The sequence below is a fragment of the Vulpes lagopus genome, chromosome 2 (assembly GCF_018345385.1).
Source record: "Vulpes lagopus strain Blue_001 chromosome 2, ASM1834538v1, whole genome shotgun sequence".
Classification (NCBI taxonomy): domain Eukaryota; kingdom Metazoa; phylum Chordata; class Mammalia; order Carnivora; family Canidae; genus Vulpes; species Vulpes lagopus.
Genome location: NC_054825.1, coordinates 156,262,351 through 156,286,564, shown reverse-complemented (window position 1 = coordinate 156,286,564; position 24,214 = coordinate 156,262,351). Strand labels below are relative to the sequence as shown.

At 39.1% G+C, this 24,214-nt stretch overlaps 3 protein-coding genes across 3 annotated transcripts in view; 1 reads left to right on the top strand and 2 right to left on the bottom strand.

The window, feature by feature from the left end:
• Window positions 1–110: 110 nt before the first annotated feature.
• Window positions 111–17,893, bottom strand: LOC121478549. Its single transcript, XM_041733639.1, has 4 exons — window positions 17,809–17,893; window positions 16,300–16,565; window positions 15,850–16,238; window positions 111–1,654 (listed from the first exon to the last, which is right to left on the bottom strand). The coding sequence occupies exons 1-4, from the start codon at window positions 17,891–17,893 to the stop codon at window positions 1,324–1,326; spliced, it is 1,071 nt and encodes a 356-aa protein (XP_041589573.1). The 3' UTR covers window positions 111–1,323.
• On the top strand, window positions 16,159–23,786 carry LOC121480324 (eukaryotic translation initiation factor 4E type 2-like). Its single transcript, XM_041736790.1, has 2 exons — window positions 16,159–16,221; window positions 23,153–23,786. Exon 2 carries the CDS (start codon window positions 23,184–23,186, stop codon window positions 23,784–23,786), a length of 603 nt encoding a protein of 200 aa, XP_041592724.1. The 5' UTR covers window positions 16,159–16,221; window positions 23,153–23,183.
• ZNF484 (zinc finger protein 484) overlaps window positions 23,750–24,214 on the bottom strand; it is a 45,865-nt gene continuing 45,400 nt past the window's right edge. Inside the window, exon 6 of the mRNA XM_041736766.1 lies at window positions 23,750–23,877. Within this exon, the coding sequence (XP_041592700.1) occupies window positions 23,750–23,877 (128 nt within the window). The remainder of the gene's footprint in view (window positions 23,878–24,214) is intronic.

The window sequence follows — 24,214 nt, the reverse complement described above, 5'->3', positions numbered from 1 at the left end:
CAGGATCAAGTCCCACATGGGGCTCCCTGCATGGAGCCTGCTTCCCCCTCTCCCTGTGTCTCTGCCTCTCTCTCTCTCTCTCTCTGTGTGTCTATGAATAAATAAAATCTTTTAAAAAAAAATAAAGATTGTTTTGCTATTCAGTGTCTCTCATTTCATGTGAAATTTCATATGAAATTTAAAATCAGCTTTTCCATTTCTGGAAAGGGAGGAAAAGCAGTTGCTATTGTGATAGAGAATGCACTGAACCCATAGATCACTTTGGGTACTGTTGCTACATGAACAGTATTTAAGCCCTCCTACGGCCATAGGGTATCTTTCCATTCAGATTGTTCATTACTAGTGTACAGAAATACAATGGATTTTTGTGTTTACGGTGTATCCTGCAGCTTTGCTGAATTTATTAGTGCCAATAGTTCTTTTTCTATGGACTTATTTGGGTTTACTGTATATTAGATCGTGTCATCTCCAAATAGATATAGGTTCTTCCTTTCCAGTTAGGTATTTCTTAGTTATTTTTGCCTAATTTTCTTGCTAAAACTTATGGTTGAGCAGTGGCAAAAGCAAGCATACTTGTCTTGTTCCTAATTTAAGGGAGAAAGCTTTCAGCTTTTCATCACTGAGTATGATACTATTTGGAGGTTTTTCATATAATCCCTTCATCATGTTGTAGGACGTTACCCTCTTTTCTTTTTGTTTGAGTTTGTGAGTACTGTTTGTTGAGTACTGTTCTTTTTGTTTTTAATTAGGAAAAGATGTCAGATTCTGTTAAATGCTTTTTCTGCATTGAGATGATTGTGTTTTATTCTTCATTCTATTAATGTGGTGTCTACACAGATTGATCTTCATAGGATGATCCACCCTTTCATTAATTACTGAGATAAATCCCACTTGGTCATGGTGCATAACCACTTTAATATGCTGCTGGATGCAAAGTACTATTTTTTGTTGTTGTTTTAGGATTCTTGAATCTGTGTTCTTAGGGGCTACTGATCTTTGCTAGTGATATCTGTGGTAATGTGTCATGCAGAATGACATGGGAAAAGTTCCCTCTTCCATTTTCTCAAAGAGTTTAAGAAAACTTGGGTGTTGATACTTCTTTATGCATTTTGGCAGAACGCTACTCTATTAGGGTGTCCCACACCAGTTATTTAAACAGAATGAAATTCTTTTTTTTTTTTTTTTTTAATGAAAACTATTAACTAGGCAACCAAGACTGAACTGAGAACTCGAAGGCACTGGTTTTCAAACTTCAGCATTCATTAGGCTCAGGTGGAGGGCTTGTTAAGCATAGATTCCTGATCCCACATCAGAGTTATGGACTTAGTAGACCAGGTGGTGCTTCAAAATATCTAAACTTCTAGCAAGTTCCCAGGGGAAAGGGACATCCCTGATCACAGGACCACAGCTGAGAACTCCAAGGTACTGAATACAGTTTCCCTGGGCTGAGGGAATGAATGCAGTTTTCCTGGGAAAGGCTGCCACCTGGCCAGTAATGGAATTTCTAGGTTTGGATAAGTTCTGTGGGGTGATGGCTGGGGCTGACACAGTGTACCTGTTTCTGCATGTGTTGGAAAAGCTGCAAACTGGGTTTGACTGCTGCTCTCCGGAAGAACCGCCACTGCAAGCGTGAAGGATCGTCATGAGAATGAAGCTGTGAGAAGTGAAAAGACAGTAAGGAGTCAGTTAATCCCCCTTCGTCTGCAGTCTACCGTTTCTGTCTAGCATCCTTTATTGGCTAACACAGAGCCATCTGGCAAAGCAGAACATGGATGCCAAGTAAAGGACAGGCTGGAACTAGAAGACAATAACTGGCACCTCAACAATACCTGTTACACATATATGTGCTTCTGGTCCTTGCCAGCACCTCTCCTGTGACCCAGGTCTGCATTTCTAAAGGAGCTGGATCTTCCTGCCCCATTTTTTTGGTAGCTATCGTTTTTGGTAGCTAACTTTTCTACTGGGCATTAAGTACAACTGAACAATGTTGGGGTAAAAGTGCCAACCCCCCCCCCCATGAAGTCGAAAATCCACTTGTAACTTGCTCACCAAAAACTGAACTACTAATAGCCTACTCTTAACCAGAAGCGTTTTCAATAAGTCAACACATATTTTGTATGTTACATCTATTACATACTGCAGTCTTACAAAAATTAAGCTAGAAAGAAGAAAATGTTAAGAAATCTTAAAATACATTTACAAGATCATTTCATAAAAAGTCCATGTAAAGCAGAAGGGAGTCTGTTTCTCCCTTTCCGTCTGCCCTCCCACCCCCCCACCCCCCCCACCGTGTTCTCTCTCTCAAGTAAAAATCTTAAAAAAAATAAAAGGACAATTCATCATGATCAAGTGATATTTATCACTGGGATACAAAGAAGGTTCAACATACGCAAATCAACCACTGTGATACATTGCTAGAAGAAAGTCTATAACTCTCATCATTTTAATAGATGCAGAAGAACACTGGCCAAAATTCAACATCCTTCGGTGATTTAAAAAAACTCTCAAATTATAGTGGCACTCTTGCCACTCACTATTGAGCATAATACTGAAAATCTGAGCCAAAAAATCAGGGAAGAAAAAAATAAAAGGCATCCAAATTAGAAAACAAGAAGTAAAACTGTCTCTCTATACAGGTGATATGATCTTAATACAGAAAACTCTACAGACTATGGAAAAAAACTATTGGAACTAAAAAGGTTGGTAAAGTTGCATAATACAAAAGCAATAAAAAATCTGCATTTCACGACTTCTGGGAAGATGGTGGAATTGGAGGATCCTGGGCTCACCTTGCCCCATGCATGCAACTAGGTAATACCTGCATCAGTGTAAATAACCCAGAAAGTGACTGAAGCCTGAAAGAATAGGCACTCCACAGCTAAATGTAGAGAAGAGATCACATTGAGGAGGGCAGGAAGGTGGACCTGCGGTCTAGAGCCAAACAGACCCATAGGACTGTCCACAGAAGAGTGCCAAGGGCGTAGAGAGAGGAATAAAGCAGATGCTCCCTCCAGGCACCTCAGACATGAGAACCTGCCCAAAGACGACAAATCCTCTTACCATTTGACTCAGAAGACCAAGGGGGCCTGATTTAGCAAGTTCTTTCAACCAGTGGGCCTTAGCACCTAAAATTTTAAGAATCAGTGACCTAGGCTCTGGGAGAGCAGGACAGTAAAAGTAAACTGAATCTCTGCCCTTAAAGAGACAGCACAACTGGGCAGCCTGGGTGGCTCAGGGGTTTAGTGCTGCCTTCAGCCCAGGGCCTGATCCTGGAGACCCGGGATTGAGTCCCATGTCGGGTTCCCTGCATGGAGCCTGCTTCTCCCTCTGCTTGTGTCTCTGCCTGTGTGTGTGTCTCATGAATGAATAAATAAAGTCTTAAAAAGAAAAAAGCACAACGAACAACCCCACTGAGATATAGCACAGACTCAGCAGTTCCAAAAATGCCTGGGGAATACAAGAAGATTTACTAATCTCAGAGTGGGTGCTTGAGGGGCAGGAATCTTTGGAAGATGTCTTCAAGAGCAAAGCTGCTGGTGAGTGTCATCCAACATCCAAACCCACAGCGTAGATACAGGGACATCTATGGGACCCAGCGCAGTTGAACACCCTCTAGCTTCCTAACAGTGCAGGCAGGCCCGTGTCCTTCTGTGGACTCACCCCTTCCATCTCCGCCTCCAAAGTCTTCGTAGGTGGCTGCAGTTCGCCTCACACAGCAGACTGGCAGAGACTTTAAGGGCAATGCACCCTACCCCCATGTTCTGCAGATTCCCAGCCTCCAAAATATCGTTACCAGAGTCCATTCAAAGCAGCGCCACAAGCATGGCAGTGTGCAAACAACCCCAATAGAAGCCAGCACCACTTCACAGTGACTTAATGGCAAGTCTGCCATTAAGGATAGGAAAGATTAAGAATTTACTAGACAAACATATTAAAAGAATTCATCACCACTAAACTAGCCTTACAAGACATATTAAAGGGGACTGTGTGAGTGGGAAAGAAAAGACCATAAGCAGGAGGAAGAAAATTAAGAAGCACAAAAGCAATAAAATTCAGCATATCTATAAAAATCAGTCAAGGGATTCACAAAAAGATGCAAGGTATGACACTATATACCTGAAACATGGGAGAAAGAGAAGTAAAAATTTAGTGCTTTTAGAATTCAAATTTAGGCAACCATCAACTTAATAGAGACTGCTATATGCAGAATATGTCATGTATACACCTATAATGGTAACCACAAATCAAAAACTTGTAATTCATATGCAAAAAATAAAGAAAAAGGAATCCCAGGTATATCACTAAAGAAAGCAAACCATGAGAAAAGAGCAATAGAATAACTACGAAAACAACCATAAAGCAAGTAACAAAATGGCAATAAGTACATACCAATCAGTAATTACTTGGAATGTAAAGAAACTAAACACTCCATTCAAGACATGGGGTTACAGAATGGATAAAAAATAGCAAGACAAATCTATACTTGCCTACAAGAGACTCATTTCATCCCTGGGTGGCTCAGCAGTTGAGCACTTGCCTTTGGCCCAGGGCGTGATCTTGGAGACCTGGGATCAAGTCCCACGTCAGGCTCCCTGCATGGAGCCTGCTTCTCCCTCTGCCTGTGTCTCTGCCTGTGTCTCTCTGTCTCTGTGTGTGTGTGTGTGTGTGTGTGTGTGTGTGTGTGTGTGTCTCTCTCATGAATAAATAAAATCTTTTTTTAAAAAAGAGACTCATTTCAGACGCAGAGACAAATATATGTTGAAAGTGAAGGGATGAAAAAGCAATTTTCATGCAAACAAAAGCTAAAAGAAAGCTGAGATAGAAATATTTCTATCAGACAAAATATACTTTAAAATAAAGACAAGAAACAAAGAGGAGTGCCTGGGTGGTTCAGTTGGTTGAGATGCAGAATCTTGATTTTGGTTCAGGTCATGATCTCGAGGTCCTGGGATTGAGCCCCATTTCAGGCTCCACACTCAGTGGAGAGTCTTCTTGAAGATTCTCTTCCCCACCCCCACCACCCCTCACACACGTGTGTGCTCTTTCTCTAAAATAAGTAAATATATATTTTAATAAAAAAAAAAGAGGATGCTCACAATCATAAAGGGAACAACCCAACAAGAAGCTGTAACAATAAATACTTATGCATCCAACAGGAGCACCCAAATACATAGAGCAACTATTAACAAACATAAAGCAAAAAATTGATAGTAATACAGAAATAGTAGGGAACTACAACACTCCACTTACACTAATGAATAGATCATAGAAACAGAAAATCAAGGCAGCCCGGATGGCTCAGTGGTTTAACGCCGCCTTCAGCCCAGGGCCTGATCCTGGAGACCCAGGATCGAGTCTCACGTCAGGCTCCCTGCATGGAGCTTGCTTCTCCCTCTGCCTATGCCTCTGCCTCTCTCTCTCTGTTTCTCATGAATAAATAAAATCTTAAAATCAACAAGGAAACAATGGGTTTGAATAACAACACTAGACTAGACAGATCTAACAGATATATACAGAACATTCCATACTAAGCTAGAATACACTTTTTCCCCCCTAAGTGCACGGAGAACAGACCCTTGAATAGTCAGTCATGTCAGGCCACAAAACATGTCTCAACAAATTCAAAAATACTAAAATTGTATCATGCATCTTTTCCAACCAAAATGCTATGAAACTAGAAATAAACCACAAGAAAATATATGGAAAGAACAAATATACATGGAAGTTAAATAACAAGCTACTAAACAATAAATGGGTCAACCAAGATTATCAAAGATGAAATAAAACAATACATGGAGACAAATGAAAATAAAAACACAATGAGTCCTGCATCTTTGGGATGCAGGAAAATTTGTTCTAAGAAATCATAGCAATACAGGCCTAACTCAAAAACAAAACAAAAAACTCAACAATCTAACTTTATACCTAAAAGACCTAGAAAAAGAAGTACAGAGCCTAAACACAGTAAAAGGAGGAAAATAATAAAAGTAAGAACAGAAATAAACAAAACAGAAAAACAACAACAGATCAGTGAAACCAGGACCTGGTTCTTTGAAAACAACAAAACTGATAAACCTTTAGCCAGACTCAACAAGGGGAGGAACTTAAAAAAGGAGGGCAAATAAACTAAATCAGAGAGGGAAAATAACCAGTACCATAGAAATACAACAGATTCTAAGAGACTACTATCAAAAAAGTATATATGCCAACAAATTGAGCAACCCAAAATAAATGGATAAATTCCTCGAAATATATAACCTCCCAAAACTGAGTCAGGAAGAAATAGAAAATTTGAACAGACCGATTACTAGCAATGAAATTGAATCAGTAATCAAAGAATTCCCAACAAACAAAAGTCCAGGAAGAAATGGCTCATGGGGAAATTCTACCATTTAAAGAATGGTAATTCTATTTTCTCAAACTATTCCAAAAACAAAGGGAAAGAGAAGCTTCCAAGTGCATTATATGTGGCCAGCATCACCCTAATACCAAACTAGATGAAGACACTTAAAAAAACAACACTACAGGCGATATCTTTGACAACAGATGCAAAAATCCTCAATAAAATAATAGCAAAGGGAACAAAGAATACATCAAAAATGTCATTCACCATGATCAAGCGGAACTTATTCCTGGGATGCAAGGATGGTTCAATATTTGCAAATCAATCAATGTGATACAACAACACAAAGAGTAAAAATCATGACTATACCAAAAAAAAAAAAAAAAATCACGTCCAGTACATTAAATGCAAAAAAAAGCAGCTGATGAAGTAAAAAAACCCATTCAAGATAAAAAACACTTAACAAAATAGGTTTAGAAAGCACATATCTCAATAATAGATATATATTTTATTTTATTTTATTTTATTTTATTTTTAAAAAAATTTTTTTTTAATTTTTATTTATTTATGATAGTCACACAGAGAGAGAGAGAGAGAGAGAGAGGCAGAGACACAGGCAGAGGGAGAAGCAGGCTCCATGCACCGGGAGCCCGACGTGGGACTCGATCCCAGGTCTCCAGGATCGCGCCCCGGGCCAAAGGCAGGCGCCAAACCACCGCGCCACCCAGGGATCCAATAGATATATATTTTAAAAACAGCTAACATACAATGCTGAAAAACTGAGAACACCCCCAAAGGTCAGGAACAAGTCAAGGATGTCCATTCTCACAACTCATATTCCACAAAGTACTAGAAGTCCTAGCCACAGCAATCAGACAAGAAATAAAAGGCATCCAGACTGGTAAGGAAGAAATAGAACTGTCACTATTTGCAATTGACATACTATGTATAGAAAACCCAAATTACTTCACAAAAAAACTGCTAGAACTGATAAACGAATTCAGTAAAATCATCAGATACAAAATCAACATACAGAAATGCTGCATTTCTTTTTTTTTTTTTTTTTTTTATGATAGTCACAGAGAGAGAGAGAGGCAGAGACACAGGCAGAGGGAGAAGCGGGCTCCATGCACCGGGAGCCCGATGTGGGATTCGATCCCGGGTCTCCAGGATCGCGCCCTGGGCCAAAGGCAGGCGCCAAACCGCTGCGCCACCCAGGGATCCCAAATGCTGCATTTCTATACATTTAATAATGAAATAGCAGAAAGAGAAATTAAGAAAGCAATCCCATTTACAATTGCACTAAAAATAATAAAATACCTAAAAATAACCTTAACCTATCTGTACTCTAAAAATATAAAACACTGATGAAAAGAACGGAAAATGACACAAATGAAAAGAATTTCATGTCCATGAATTGGAAAAACAAATACTGTTAAAATGTCCCTAACAGGCAGCCCTGGTGGCCCAGCGGTTTAGCACTGCCTTCAGCCCAGAGCATGATCCTGGAGACCCGCGATCGAGTCCCATGTCGGGCTCCCTGCATGGAGCCTGCTTCTCCCTCTGCCTGTGTCTCTGCCTTTCTCTCTCTCTCTCTCTCTCTCTCTCTCTCTCTCTCTCTCTGCCTCGCATGAATAAATAAAATAAAATCTTTAAAAAATAAAAAATAAAATGTCCCTACCACCCAAAGTTATCTACATGTTTAATACAAGCCCTATCAAAACACGAACAGTATTTTTTCACAAAGCTAAACAAACCATCCTAAAATTTGTATGGAACCACAAAAGACCCCAAATAACCAAAGCAATTTTGAAAAAGAAAAGCAAAGCTGGGGGCATCACTGTTCTGGACCTCAAGTTATATACAAAGCTGTAGTAATCAAATCAGAATGATACTGGCACAAAAACAGATCAATGGAACAGAATAAAGAACCCAGAAATAAACCCACAATTATGTGATCAATTAATCTTCAACATAGAAGAAAAGAATATACAATGGAAAATGGACAGTCTTCTTCAACAAATGGTGTTGGGAAAATGGGACAGCTTCATACAAAAGAATGAAACTGGACCACATTCTTACACCATGCACAAAATTAAACTTAAGATAGAGTAGGGACCTAAATATGAGACCTGAAACCATAAAATTCCTGGAAGACAACACAGACAATAATCACTTTGATAACAGTCATAGAAAGATTTTTCTAGTATATCTCTTTTGCTAAGGGAAACAAAATAAAAATTAAAGTACTTGGACTATACCCAAATGAAAAGCACTTTGGCTCAGTGAAAGAAACCACCAATAAAACTAAAATTAGACAACCCACTAAATGGGAAAAGATACTTGCAAAAATATATCTGATAAGGGGCTAATATCCACAATATATAAAGAACTTATACAACTCAACACAAAAAAGACAACAATAAAAAAATCCAATTAAAAAAGTCCAAAAGACATAAACATTTATCCAAAGAAGACATGCAGATGGCCAGCAGAACATGAAAGATGCTCATCATTCATGAGAGAAATGCAAATCAAAACTACAACATCACCTCATAATTTTCTGAATGGCTAAAATCACATAGAAACAAGTGCTGGCAAGGTGTGGAGAAGAGGCAACCCTTGTGCACTGTTGGTAGGAATGCAGATTGGTGTAGCCACTATGGAAAACAGTATGGAGGTTCCTCAAGAAGTTAAAAACAGAGCTATCACATAATCCAGTAATTCCACTACTGGTATTTACCCAAAGAAAATGAAAACACAAATCCAAAAAGAAATATGTACCCCTATGTTTACTGTAGCATTATTTACAATAACCAAAATATGGAAACAACCCAAGTGTCAATTCATAGGTGAATGGATAAAGATGATGTAGCATACACACACACACACACACAGACACACACACACACACAGACACACACACACACAATGGAATAATACTCAGCCACAAAAAAGAATAAAATCTTGCCATCTGCAACATGATGGATCCAAAGGTATAAAGCTAAATAAAATATACTCAGAGAAAGACAAAAACCATATAACATTGTTATGTGAATTTAAGAAATCAAAAGAGGAAAAAAAAAAAAGAAATCAAAAGAGGCAAAAAGACTCAAATATAGAGAGCTGGTGTTTGCCAGAGAGGACATGGGGGGAGAGATGGGTCAAATAGGTGAAGGAGATGAAGAGACAATTATAATGAGCAGAGTAATATATAGAATTACTGAATATTATACACCTGAAACAAAACTATATGTTAATAATACTTCAATTAAAAAACAAATGAGGGGATCCCTGGGTGGCTCAGCGGTTTAGCGCCTGCCTTCGGCCCAGGGCATGATCCTGGAGTCCCAAGACTGAGTCCCACATCAGGCTCCCCTCATGGAGCCTGCCTCTCCCTCTGCCTGTGTGTCTCTGCCTCTCTCTCTTCTCTCTCTCTCTCTCTCTCTGTCTCTCATGAATGAATAAATAAAATCTTTAAAAAAATAAAAATAAAACAAATGAAAATTTTAAGAAACTTTTTATATATTAGTGTTAGCCCTTTGTGAAGTAAATTGCAAATATTGTTCCAAATTCATTATCTTATTCTGATTATATTTTTGCCATAGTGTTTTTTAATCAGTTGCATTTTTAATTATCTTTTAAAATATTTTTTAAAGATTTTATTTATTTATTCATGAGAGACAAAGAAGGAGAGGGAAAGACACAGGCAGAGAGAGAAGCGAGTTCCCTGCAGGAAGCGCAATGTGGCACTCGATCCCAGGACTCTGGAATCATGACCTGAACCTAAGGTAGACGGTCAACCACTGAGCCACGAGGTGCCCCTTACTAAAAGGTCCTCACCCATACTCATGTTATGAAAGAATTCTCTTTTTCTCCTAGTAATTGCGTGGATCTGTTTCTCCCATTTAGACTTTTTTTTTAAGATTTTTAAAATTTTTAAATTTATTCATGAGAATACAGAGAGGAGAGAGAAAGAGAGAGGCAGAGACACAGGCAGAGGGAGAAGCAGGCCCCATGCAGGGAGCCCGCTAGAAATCATTTAGATTTCTAACATACTTGGAATTTGTTTTGGTTTATGTTGTCAAGTAGGGACTCAATTTTATCTTTATCAAAATGGTTATCTTGTCCCAATGATATTAAAGAATTCATCTTTTCCCCAGTGATTTTTTATGCCATAGTTCATATACACTGTCCAAATATACTTCAGTCCATTTCTAGAACTTATGCTTTTTTTATTTTTTTATTTTATTTTTTTAATTTTTATTTATTTATGATAGTCACACAGTGAGAGAGAGAGGCAGAGACACAGGCAGAGGGAGAAGCAGGCTCCACGCACCAGGAGCCCGACGTGGGATTCGATCCCGGGTCTCCAGGATCACGCCCTGGGCCAAAGGCAGGCGCTAAACCGCTGCGCCACCCAGGGATCCCTAGAACTTATGCTTTATTCAAACCCTTGTCTATTCATACTCTAGCTCTATAATGTTACAATTATTTAGAATCTAGCCTATGTTGTTAGCAAAACCTCCTTCACTGTCTGTCCTTTTCAAGATTTCCAGCTTTTTAATTGTTAAATTTTTTGCAAATTCAGCTTTTATCTCCAACATGAAACCTTGTTTGCTTGTTTGGGGAATTATGTTAAAGTTCTATATCAACTTGGAAAGAAGTAGTATCTTTACAACAGCGTTTGACAAAGTCTATTTAAGTTTTCTTCTTATACATTTTCACATTCTGGTTTTATCTATTTTTTTTTTAAGATTTTATTTATTTATTCATGATAGTCACACACAGAGAGAGAGAGAGGCAGAGACACAGGCAGAGGGAGAAGCAGGCTCCATGCACCGGGAGCCTGACGTGGGATTCGACCCCGGGTCTCCAGGATTGCGCCCCGGGCCAAAGGCAGGCGCCAAACCGCTGTGCCACCCAGGGATCCCTACACATTCTGGTTTTAAATAAGTGTTTTCTCTTTTCAAAAAATATCTTGAGATTTCCCTTATTGTCATAACATGTTTCAAATAAAATGAAGGCTATTAATTTTATGTATTTAAAATCCTGATGCAAAAAAATAAAAATAAAATAAAATAAAATAAAATAAAATAAAATCCTGATGCATCACTCAGGATTTTTTTAATTGACTGTTGAAATTTTTAGATATATTTTATTTCTTCTGCAAATAGTTTCACTTCTTTCTAAATTTATACAACTCATTATTTTCTCACTGATATCACTGGCTAATGACAAAAGTAAAAAGTTAACATACTTGCTTTGATTCTGAACTTAAGAAAATATTTCTATTGTTTTACATATTAAGGATGTTAATTGTCTTAGGCCTGGGATATATCAATACTTATTGCAGTGATCTTTTTTTTAAGTTAGAAATGGGTGTTGAGGGGCGCTTGGATGGTTCTGTTGGTTCTCAGACTCTTGATCTCAGCTTAGGTCTTGATCTCAGGGTCATGAGTTCAAGCCCCACCAAAAAAAAAAAAAAAAAGGAGGAAATGGGTGTTGGACTTTGTAAAAGATCTTTTCAAGTGCTTCGAGGAGAAATTCTATGACATTTTTCCTTAGATCTATGTATATGATTAGTTATGATGATTCAATTCCAAATATTGAGGTGTGCTGGCATTTCTGGATGAATTCAACATGGTGAGATTTTATTTTAATATCCTGTTGGGTTTTGCCAATATTTAAATTTTTTAAATCAATATTCATTACTGAGATTTGTCTACAGTTCTTTTTGTATATTTTCCTTCAGCTTTTGGCCCAAATATTTTATTTTATTTATTTATTTATTTATTTTTATTTATGATAGTCACACAGAGAGAGAGAGAGGCAGAGACACAGGCAGAGGGAGAAGCAGGCTCCATGCACCGGGAGCCCGACATGGGATTCGATCCCGGGTCTCCAGGATCACGCCCTGGGCCCAAGGCAGGTGCCAAAACGCTGCGCCACCCAGGGATCCCCTGGCCCAAATATTTTATGTGGAAAAGCTAACTACAGCTTTTCCATCTTCTTGGTAGAATTCTTCTGTGAAACTTTCTATGGCTGATGCTGTTTGGTGAGAGGTTACATTTCTTCTAACAAAATCTGTTTATAAATTTATGCTTTTCACCATAAATTGTCACTTTAGATAAATGGATTTTCCTAGGAATCTACTAATTTATCAAAGCTTTATTTTTACTCTCATTTTATTATTTTACACAAAATTGTAAAAATAGGGATGCCTGGGTTAAGAGTCATTTAAGCCTTCAACTCTTGATTTTGGCTCAGGTAATGTTTCTGGGGTGGTGGGATCAAGTTCCAGTTCAGTTCAAGGCAGAGTCCGCCTGGGACTCTCTCTCCCTCAAATAAATCAGTCTTTTTTAAAAAACAGAATTGTGAAAGTAGTTTACCGTTAAAATTTCCTCTTTCACAGCTATTTCTCCTGGTCACTTCTTATATTTTTCTTCATTTTTTCATTTTTTTCTTAATTTATGGTGAGTGGTTGGACTATTTTGGTTTTTATTACACTTCATTTTTTTACTTATTATTCACTTACATACTTTTCATTTCTCTTTAAGCCTTATTAATTTTGCAATTTACTTTTATAATTTATTCTCTTCTGTTTTGTTCTGGTTTATTTTGTTGGGTTTTTTTTCTCCTAAACTAAAATCTTAGTTCTCTTTCTTAGTTCTCTTTCCCCAGTGATTTTTTATGCCATAGTTCATATACACTGTCCAAATATACTTCAGTCCATTTCTAGAACTTATGCTTTATTCCCCTTGTCTATTCATACTCTAGCTCAATAATGTTACAATTATTTAGATTTTTAGATAGAAAAACCCAATTATTTGGGTTTTTTTTCTCCTAAACTGAAATCTTAGTTCTCTTTTAGTTCTCTTTCCCCAGTGATTTTTTATGCCATAGTTCATATACACTGTCCAAATATACTTCAGTCCATTTCTAGAACTTATGCTTTATTCCCCTTTCTTATTGTCTTAAGAATTTAAGGATGGGCAGCCCCGGTGGCCCAGCGGTTTATCGCCACCTTCAGCCTGGGTGTGATCCTGGAGACCCCGGGTCAAGTTCCACATCCGGCTCCCTGCATGGAGCCTGCTTCTCCCTCTGCCTATGTCTCTGCCTCTCTTTCTCTGTGTGTCTGTCATGAATAAATATAAAATCTTAAAAAAAAAAAAAAAAGAATTTTGGGGATCCCTGGGTGGCTTAGCGGTTTAGCGCCTGCTTTTGGCCCAGGGCGTGATCTTGGAGTCCCGGGATCAGGTCCCATATTGAGCTCCCAGCATGGAGCCTGCTTCTCCCTCTGCCTGTGTCTCTGCCTCTCTCTCTGTGCCTCTCATGCATAAATAAAATCTTAAAAAAAAAAAAAAAAAGAATTTAAGGCTATAAAAAAAATTTAAGGCTATAAAATTTTATTTAATTGCTTTAAGTGTGTATTGTAGTTTTTGACATTTTGTGCTTTATCAGTTTTCTTTTAAAATTTGCAATATCATTTTGCATTTTTTCTTTGGACGAGTTTATTTTTGGAAGCTTCTTAAATTCCAGGTATATATCATTTCAAAAATTAATTTCTAGTTTGGGTAAAAGAGTACTCTTATTCTTTGGAAATTACTTTTTTCTTTGAAATGTGTATTATTAGGGGCACCAGGGTGGCCCAGTGGTTGAGCGTCTGCCTTTGGCTCAGGTCATGATCCCAGGGTCCTGGGATGGAGTCCTGCATTGGGCTCCCCACAGGGAGCCTAAGCCTGCTTCCTCCTCTGCCTGTGTCTCTCATGAATAAGTTAAAAAAAAAAAAAGTATATTATTAGTTTTATGAATGTTTCACATGCACTTAAGAAGATGGTATTATCTTCCTATCACAGTGTTAAAATCACGATTTGTGCATAAAATCTACTTTACGTTAGCTGTTTTAGATCCTTATTTATTTTTTGGTCCTGTGAACTGATAGCTGATGTTTCTCCCTACATACAGTTAGGGTGTCTTTCTAGTTAAGGTTTACATTTTTCTGCAGTGTTCACAGTTGTTGTGGTTTTTCTTTAAGATTTATTTACTTATTTATTCATGAGAGATAAAGAGAGAGAGGCAAAGACACAGGCAGAGGGAGAGGCAGGTTTCCCAAGGGGAGCCCAGTGAGGGACCCCATTCCCTGACTCCAGGATCACGCCCTGAGTTGAAGGCAGACTCTCAACCACTGAGCCATTCAGGCTACACTGTTCATAGTTTTCCTAAAATAGGTCTTATTTCAGGTTGTTTATTTCTATTCTTATTAGTATCTATTGTAAAGCGGGAAAGGGGGTCTTTACTTCCATTACATCCTTAAACTATTGTTTTAATAATGTCATCAGTAAAATTTTATCCCCAACTACCCTACTGGATTCTATTATTTATAATCAGATGAAGAATAATGACGGTGAAAATAAATGGAAAACAAATCTTCAGAGAAACGTGTTAAGTGGTCTGTGAACTGTAAACTGGTCGAGCCACATGTCCGATTGTGTTCAGCCTCTATTCTGAAGCAGTTTTCTCTTCGGAAAATGAGCACACTATCTGACCTAGGCACTTGCCATCTTCCTCAACTCTGAGCTCTTCGTACACACTGCCTGGTGAACCTAACTGCTTTACTTTAGCCCAAAGCTGGCAAATTTAGGCCAAATCCCTGGAATCCCCAAATATCCATCAAAGAAGAGAGTGAACATCTTCCCTCACAGCTTTAGCCAAAATAGGGGCCTAATAGGGGCAAAATATTCTTTCTTTAAAAACAAATTTGGATTTTGCACACATGCTGAAATAAACGTGTTTTTATCTACTTTAAATGCTTGCTGCAGCTCCACATGTGAAATATACTGCTTTTTTGACCGGTCAAAGAGGAACGTCAGCGGTTTATGGCTCTCGTATACTCACGAACCTCCTGTCCCATCACCCGACCCACCAGCTGGAGTCACAGCACCTCTCTCCACCCCCCGTATCCTTGTGGATTCCTTTACCTGCCGAAGTCAGTCACAGCAACTCTCTCCACCCCCCGTATCCTAGTGGATTCCTTTTTCTTTTTAAGATTTTATTTATTTATTCATGAGAGACACACAGAGAGAGGGGCAGAGACACAAGCAAAGGGAGAAGCAGGCTCCATGCAGGGATCCCGACGTGGGACTTGATCCCGGGTCTCCAGGATCATGCCCTGGGCCGAAGGCGGCGCTAAACCGCTGAGCCACCCGGGCTGCCCTCCTCGTGGATTCCTACTCAGCATCCCAAACAGTCTCACGGGCGTGACACTGCCCAATCCTGGCCCAAACACATATTCCTAATGGCCCAAGTTCCGAACACCGCTAGACCCCTCCCCGGCTCGCGGAAGCAGCCGCTCCACCCACCAACTCCCACATCCTCGATCAGCCCGGCACTAACCGCCACCGAGAAGGCCCGGAGCTGGGGCAAACTCAGAATTTCTCAGGGGCGACCAGGCAGACGCGAAGCAGCAGAGGGGCCACCTGCCTTGTGGGGCCGGCAGCTCTTACCTGTGCGACTCTTGCCGAGTCCCAGCTCCAGAGCTGAGCGCTTCCCTCGTCCTCCCGCCGCTTTCACGGCGCTGCGCGACGAGGCAAAGGAATGTGCGCCTGAACCCGGCGTCTCGCTCGTCAGAACCACAGCCTTTACGGCTCTGCGCGACACTTCCCGGGAATCCCCGCAGCGCGTGCCCAGCGCCTCCCTTGGCCGTCCCCGCGCCTCTACAGTTCTGCGCAACGGTTCTCCGATGTTTGCGGAGTGAACCGCCGCGCGACGCTAGGCGCCCCGGCAGTGGGCTCCCCGGGAAGACGCTTCTCCCGGGACCATCCGGGACTGCCAGGTTGGCTGCCGCCCGTGAGAGTGGGCTTGGTACAGGCCTGCAGGTACGGGCCTCGCTGTCCTGAGCCACTTAGCGGGCGACGCACCCCGTTTCTCTCAGGCTCCGCGTGGCAACTTGTTACCCCGGGGTTTGGGCGCTTCTTTAGGGGTTGGCGGGAGAATTCGGCCTCTGTGGGCACAGGTTCTGGGGGCACAAGCGCATCAGATCGGCAGGGCAGTGTGGGTCGTTCACGACTGCGCCCGGAGGACACGGAAAGTGGGGGCTTCCCAAATCCTGGGCAGGGCGACCTGGTGAGAGCTTTTGGAGGGCGAGGGGCGGTGGTGGAGGCTAACGGAGGTGTGTGCGGCCGCCGTCGACCCCGAGGGCGTCGGTGACCCTCTGCCGCACCTGGTGGGGGGTGGGGGAGCGCCTTTGTCTCCAGCGCCCCTGCCAGACTCCTTCCCAGACCAGCCCCTGTGATGCGGGGAGTTGGCAGGAAGGCCCTGCGTGTGAGTAGTGGTTGGCCGTTGGTAGGGGCTGGAGCTGGGTAGTTTCAAATTTGGTCAATCTAGAGTCCCAAGAAAATCCTGCCGTCTTGTGAATCTTCCACTTTCCCAGTTGGATCCTTCTCCAAGAGGCACCTGGAGGAGAAAGGAATGGCCGTTGAAGGTCTAAAAACCACTTGTGAGTGAGGTAGTTTTAGAATATAGGTGAGGTTTGGTGGGATGAGGTAACTGAGGACCAAGAAAAAATTCTTACGACGTCTTTGGTGCAAAAAAAAAAAAAAAAAAAAAAGGTGGTTTTGTTAAAGCACTGGGAGAGGACCCTTGAGCAGAAAGAGCTGCTCCGAGGTTGTGAGGGGCGGCTGGTTATATACTTGGGAGTTGGGGGAGTTAAGGAAAAGGGAGGTTTCAAAGGATTTTCATGTTTTTTAAAGATTTTCTTTACTTGAGATAGAGCGCCCAATAGCAGGGGAAGAGGTGGGAAACTAGAAAAGTGAAAATGAAGAACAGACCAAGAAAAATGAGAAAGAAAATTTGTTAAAATGTTAATTCTATGTAGTAGGTATATAGTTGTTTGCCACATAACCCTCAAAAACCTTTTAAAATCTGGGGACCTGGGTATCTCAGTTAAGCTTCTGACTCTTGACATCGGCTCAGGTCATGATTTCAGGATTATGTTATCAAGCGCTGCAGCAGGTTCACTGGGCATGTAACCTGCTTAAGACTCTCATCCCAAAAAAAAAAAAAAAAAAAAGACTCTCATCCCTCTCTCTCTCTCTCCCTCCGTCCCTCCGCACCCCTCAAGTCTCTTAAAATCTACATAGAAAACAAATTATAAGAAGGATATTAATTTGTTTAATCTTGTATGTGGAGAATACTTTTAAGACAGACATAAAAATAAGAAACCACAAAGAAAAAATATATATGATTAAATGGAATATACTTACCCATTTACACATGCATTACATACCCAAATATATACACCAAATGATACCAAAGACTAAAAAACTTCCAAAAAATGATATTCAGAGTAACCCAAAAGCTTATACAAAATAACAGTGAAAAACCTAAATGAAAGCTGTGCAAATGTTAAAGATCAAAAATACTTTGATTGATACTGATCTAGTATTTGTTCTTACTGTACAAACCTTGAACCCAGGTATTCTGATCAGGATTGTTGATATTTCCAGCCAGGTAATTCTTTGCGGTGAGGTGGGGGGCTGTCCTGTACATGGTAGGTTTAACAACAATCTGCCCTATAAACCTCCATATTTTTAACAATCAAAAATTGTTACGAATGGGAGGGGAAACAGTGGCCTGTGTGAGAAGCACTGCTCCAGCATTTTTAACAGAATAATGTGTAATATAATGAGCTGATATCTGTCCCCTCCAGGTATTACCTGTAAAATTAACTACATCTAAAGAGAAAAGATCTGTAACTATGTTATTCCTTTATTGATGTCTTCAGATACTTCTACCTTGAATCAATTTGTGACATAAAATTATGCCTTTTCTCTAGATTTTCAAATTTCTTGTAATAAAATTAGTATTACAAACATCTTCATCACATCTATCTTTTAATTCATTTCTCTTTCATAGTGTTGAATTATGACCAGTTTTTTTTCTGATGTGACATGACAAAGTCTACTCCAGCAAATTCAAATAAACTAGATTTTGTTTTCATTAATCTTTTATTAGACTCTTCCATCTTCATTTCAGGGTTTTTTAGAACTTTTTCCCATTTCTTGAGTTGAATTCATAACTATTCAACAAATATGCGGTACCCAACATGTTTAAGGTACAGTGTGAAAACGCTCAGTAACTGCCCCTGACTTTTTAATAATAATGCATGTATTAACTTCTGAAAACAGCTTTGACCACATCCTATATCTTCTACCAGTTCATAGTCATTCCCCTTAAAAGTCTATTTTCTGTTGTATTTTTTTAAATAATTAAGCATACAGATAGTTACTGTATGCTTAAAAGGCCCTAGAATCTTTTAACATCCATAATTATTGTAGAAAATAAAAACTATACAACTTCTGCTTTTAAGGATTTGTTACAGTAAAGTTACCTAATAAAACGTGTCTAGAAGCTATGCTTTTAATGATTCTACAATCACTATATCGTGGGGTTACTATTTTCCCAGTATGAACTTGCAGACATGGCAAAAAAAGATCCAAATAATGGCCTGTTCATATTTATTATTCTGGAGATAATTTTCTTACATGCAGTAGGAGATAAAAGCTTTCCTATGTTAAACAGGAAGAATTCTTCATTAAAAAAAGATTTATTTACTTATTGTAGGGTAGGGGAGAGGCAATAGACTTAGGCAGACTCCTTGCTGAGGGCAGATTCCCAACAGCTCCATCTGATGACCCTAAGATCATGACCTGAGCCAAAAACAATAGTCAGACACTTAGTTGAGAGAGCCACCTAAATAAATAGAGTGCACCACCCAGGCGCCTCTGCATTCATTTTCACTGTCTCATAATACTACTAGTGGTAGTGATACTGTCAACACTTATGGGAATATTTGGCAGACAATATATGGGTTGAAATATTTAATTCCTTCCACTTTAAAACTAAGTAAACAGGGAAGTTAACTAGCTCAATGCCCCAGTAGTAAGAAAATGACAGAACTACAATATGTAATGTGGGTTTTAAGAAGTTTTGTGGGAATTTTTTTTATTTCAAGTTTTTATTTAAATTCTAGTTAACATATTGTGTAATACTAGAGAATTTAGTGACTCGTCACTTACATATAACACCCAGTGTTCCTCAAAACAAGTGCCTTCCTTAATACCCATCCTCCATCTAGCCCATCCCCTGCCCACCTCCCCTCCAGCAACCCTCAGCTTGTTCTCTGTAGTTAAAAGTTTATATTATAGGGGGATGCCTGGTGGCTCAGTGGTCTGCCTTTGGCTCAGGGCGTGATCCTGGGGTCCTGGGATTGAGTCCACATCGGGCTCCCTATGGGAAGCCTGCTTCTTCCTCGGCCTATGTCTCTGCCTCTCTCTGTATGTCTCTCATGAATATATAAATAAAATCTTTTTTAAAAAAGTTTATATTATGGTTTGTCTCTCTTTTTAAAAAAGTTTTCTACTAAAAGTTCAAGTTTACAGTAAAGTCTTAAATGTGATGGATTTTCTACATTCAAATAACATTAACAGTAACATTCAAATACTACTGACCCAAAATAAATTTTCTCATGCTAAGATATAAATTATGAAGCAAATTTTTCTGTATTCCTCACATAGTTTTCTCATGATTATAAATTTTGTGATATTGAAAAGCTGTGATTAGATTCTGAGCTGTGAAGACTTTGCCACATAGCTTATAAAAAAATTTCTGACCAGCAGGTGAACCATAACTAACAGCCTTCCCATTCTTCCCTTCTCTGTTCTAGTTAGCTTACAAACACTGATGTATAATTTTGAGCCATGATTAAAGACACATTGCTTACATTCATAAGAGGGTTTTTTCCTTCCAATATAAATTCTGTAATATTTAAGTTTTGAGCTAAGATTAATGGCTTTTCCACAATTCTTACATTCACAGTATTTCTCACAGTATGCATTTTCTGATATTGACTCAAGTATGACCTCTGAATAATTTTCTAAATTATTTTTATTTGTAAGATTACTCTAACTATGAATTGTCTGTTATAAAGGGAGACCCTTTGCACTTTGCTTACAGTATTAGTTGTTGTTTTTCTCCAATATAAAGTCTCTGACACTGAGCAAGTTTGGAGTTCCAGAGGAAGGCCCTCCCACATTCTTCACATACTTAGCATTTCTTACCACTTGAATTCTCTGATGTCCAATAAGATGTGATCTCACCACATTCATTACATTCATAAGGTTTTTTACCACTGTGAATTCTCCAACATTGAGGAAGGTGTGAACCAAGACCAAAGACCTTCCCACAGTCCTTACCCTCATAGGGCTTCTACCAGTATGAGTTCTCTGATGATGAGTATGTTCTGAGCCACAAGGAAAAGCCTTCTCACAATCCTTACATTCGTATGGCTTCTCATCAGTATGAATTCTTAGATGTTGAATAGGGTGTAATAACTGAATAAAGGCCTTCCATATTACCTACATTTATAGAATTTCTCACCATTATGAATTTTCTGATGTCGATTAAGTTGTGAGGAATGACCAAAGGCCTTCCCACATTCCATACATTCATAGGGTTTCTCTCCAGTATGAATTCTCCAATGTCGAGTAAGTTGTGATCCATAACTAAAAGCTTTCCATTCCTTACATTCATAAGGTGGCTTGTTTGTATAAAATCTCTGATGCAGCTTTTCAGAATTATTATGAAAAATCTTATGAATGTGTGCTGCTGGATGCTGGCTGAATATGGGCATTTTTTCATACTTCCCTTGTCTGAAATATTCCTCCTCGGTTCTCTGTCCTATTTCAGATAAGCCTCTAAGATTGGATCCAACAAGGTGGTTCTTTAATATTTCCATTATACATCACTGAAGTGATTCTTTTTCAAAAATGCTGTTTCTTGAAAATAACACCTTACACATGCAGTGTAAATCTGAAAAATAACAAGAAAGTATACATACAATGTATTCCTGTTCCATGAAAAATAAAACTTCTATGGCAGAAATTGCATGAGAAAATCAGGTTCAGTAGGAGTATATGGCTGAAAACATTCTCAAATAAAAAAAATAAAAGTAAGGTGCTAAGTAGGTCTACAAAAATGGAGGATAAACAGAAGTCCATGAATACTGCATAGTGTATTTGTAGGAACTCCTCAACTGCTATCTACCTATTTTTAAATGTCACTGACAGAAGAAAGGAAGAACTCATTGAGGGTTCCAGCAGTGACAAAGTAGAATGAGTAGATTTAGAGAAAAGGATACTTCACTAATGATTTCCATATGGAAATGACTAGAACACTATTAAAATATTTTCAAGTCCCATTACCTTTGTATCACAGTAAATTACTTAACTAACCTGAACCCCTATACTCTCATTTGATGAAGAATAACTATTCTCATAGAATTGTGAGGATTAAGACTACAGGTCAATGGCATAACAGAAGTGTTCAATAAATACAGTATCTGTATTAAATGTTGTAACTGTGAAAGAAGAGTTTGGCAACTAAAAGAATTAGGAAATATACTTTAAACCCATCCCTCATAGAAACTTCTACTTAGTAAGTAGCAATACTTTTTCACAATCCAATCTTTGTCTCATCTCATTTTTTGCTTATTCAGCTTTGATTATCTGAGCTATCACTATAACTTTTGAATCAATCTCCAACTCTGGTCCAATCCAACATCCTGCTTGTACTGTGCCTGCACTCAAATCACTGAACATAACTGAAAAAGCACATATAGTGAAGAGAAGTAGCTACATTTTCAATATAACAAAACAAATCTTAACTGCAGCCTCAGAATTGACTGACCATTTTTACTGCATTCTCTTGATTAATTTAGTCTAGTAGTGACATGGATTTAAGGTTTCCTAATGAAGAAGAGAGCCCAAAAAAGACAAAAAGTGTTCTGGGATCTTACTGTGTTGGAGAAGTTAGTTTCCAGATGTTCCAGATGATGGAGAATGAGAATAGTCAAAACATGATGGTGAAAAATGGTTATTAAGGACACCTGGGTGGTTTAATTGGTTAAGCATTTGACTCTGGATTTCAGCTCAGGTCCTAATCCTATGGGTCATGAGATCAAGCCCAGAGTTGGGTTCCATGCTCAGCAGGGAGTCTCCTTGAAGATTTTCTCCCTCTTGCCCCTCTCCCCATTCACACATACACATTCTCAAATATATGTTTGAAAAAATTACTACTTTACACTATATACAGAATTAAAACTGCAGATGGACTAAGAATTTACCATAAATAAAACAAAATATTTCAAACTTTTTGATATAAAGATCTGTATCAAAATCCCTATTTAAAAAATGGTAAAAGGATATCCACTAGTACTACTGTTATTCAAATTATACTGAAGTTTCAACATAAGTTAAGAAAATTTGGGGCACCTGGGTGGCTCAGTGTTGAGCATCTGCCTTTGGCTCAGGTCGTGATCACAGGGTCCTGGAATCAAATCCCACATCAGGCTCCTCACAGGCAGCCTACTTCTCCCTCTGCCTCTCTCTGTGTGTCTCTCAAGAATAAATAAATAAAATATTTAAAAAATAAAGTATTTGCTGTTGCTATTAGCAAAATATATTTAAGTAATTTCTTACCATACCTATTTTATTAAAGAGTGAATCAAATACTTTTCAGTAAATATTTTAAAACATATTTCCTCTTTTAACTTAGTCACTCTCATTGATATTCCATTACTCTTGAATTTTAGAATTAAATAACTATATACTGCAAGACTCATTCTATATGCTTTTATTTATATTTGCATCATAAGTGATGAGTCAATAATTCCTTATTTTTGCATTGTATTTACTATGATGATTTTATAGTGATGGTATATTTTTAAATTTCAATGAAAACAATGAGAAGGTGAGGCAGTGGCGACGGCGGCGGTGAGAGGATGAACAACAAGTTCGACTCATTGAAAGATGATGACAGTGGGGACCATGATCAGAATGAAGAAAACAGCACACAGAAAGATGGTGAGAAGGAAAAAACAGAACGAGACAAAAGTCAGGGCAGCAGTAAGAGGAAGGTGGAGCAGTTCTGGAGGTTTTATAGCCACATGGTACGTCCTGGGGACCTGACAGGCCACAGTGACTTCCATCTCTTCAAAGAAGGAATTAAGCCCATGTGGGAGGATGATGCAAATAAAAATGGTGGCAAGTGGATTATTCGACTGCAGAAGGGCTTGGCATCCCGTTGCTGGGAGAATCTCATCCTGGCCATGTTGGGGGAACAGTTCATGGTTGGGGAGGAGATCTGTGGGGCTGTGGTCTCTGTCCGGTTTCAGGAGGACATTATTTCAATATGGAATAAGACTGCCAGTGACCAAGCAACCACAGCCCGCATCCGGGATACCCTTCGGCAAGTGCTTAACCTACCTCCCAACACCATTATGGAGTACAAAACCCACACCGACAGCATCAAAATGCCAGGCAGGCTGGGCCCCCAAAGGCTCCTTTTTCAAAACCTCTGGAAGCCGCGGTTGAATGTGCCATGACCCTCTCCCTCTCTGGATGGCACCATCATTGAAGCTGGCATCATCAGAGTCTCTTGTTCTGTTGGCGTGCTACCTGGAAGATCCTTCTGTCCTGGACAAGAGGAATTGGAAGAGCATTTTATGTTTTAAGAACAGGCTGATACACAGAAGCTACAACAACAGCTGAGATCACTTAATAAATGGTGCTAAACTAAAAAAAAAAAAAAAAAAAAAACAAAACAAAAAAAATGAGAAATATAAAATATATTGGGAATTATAAAAATATATTGAGAAATGCTATCTCTAGAATTTGGAGTAATTTGAATTGATAAAATTATCTGGTCTCTAAACATGTACTAAAATGAGATTATGAATCCATCTCTTCATTGTTGCCTTTTAAAAATCAACTTTATTGATATAATTTACATACAATAAACTGCATCCATTTA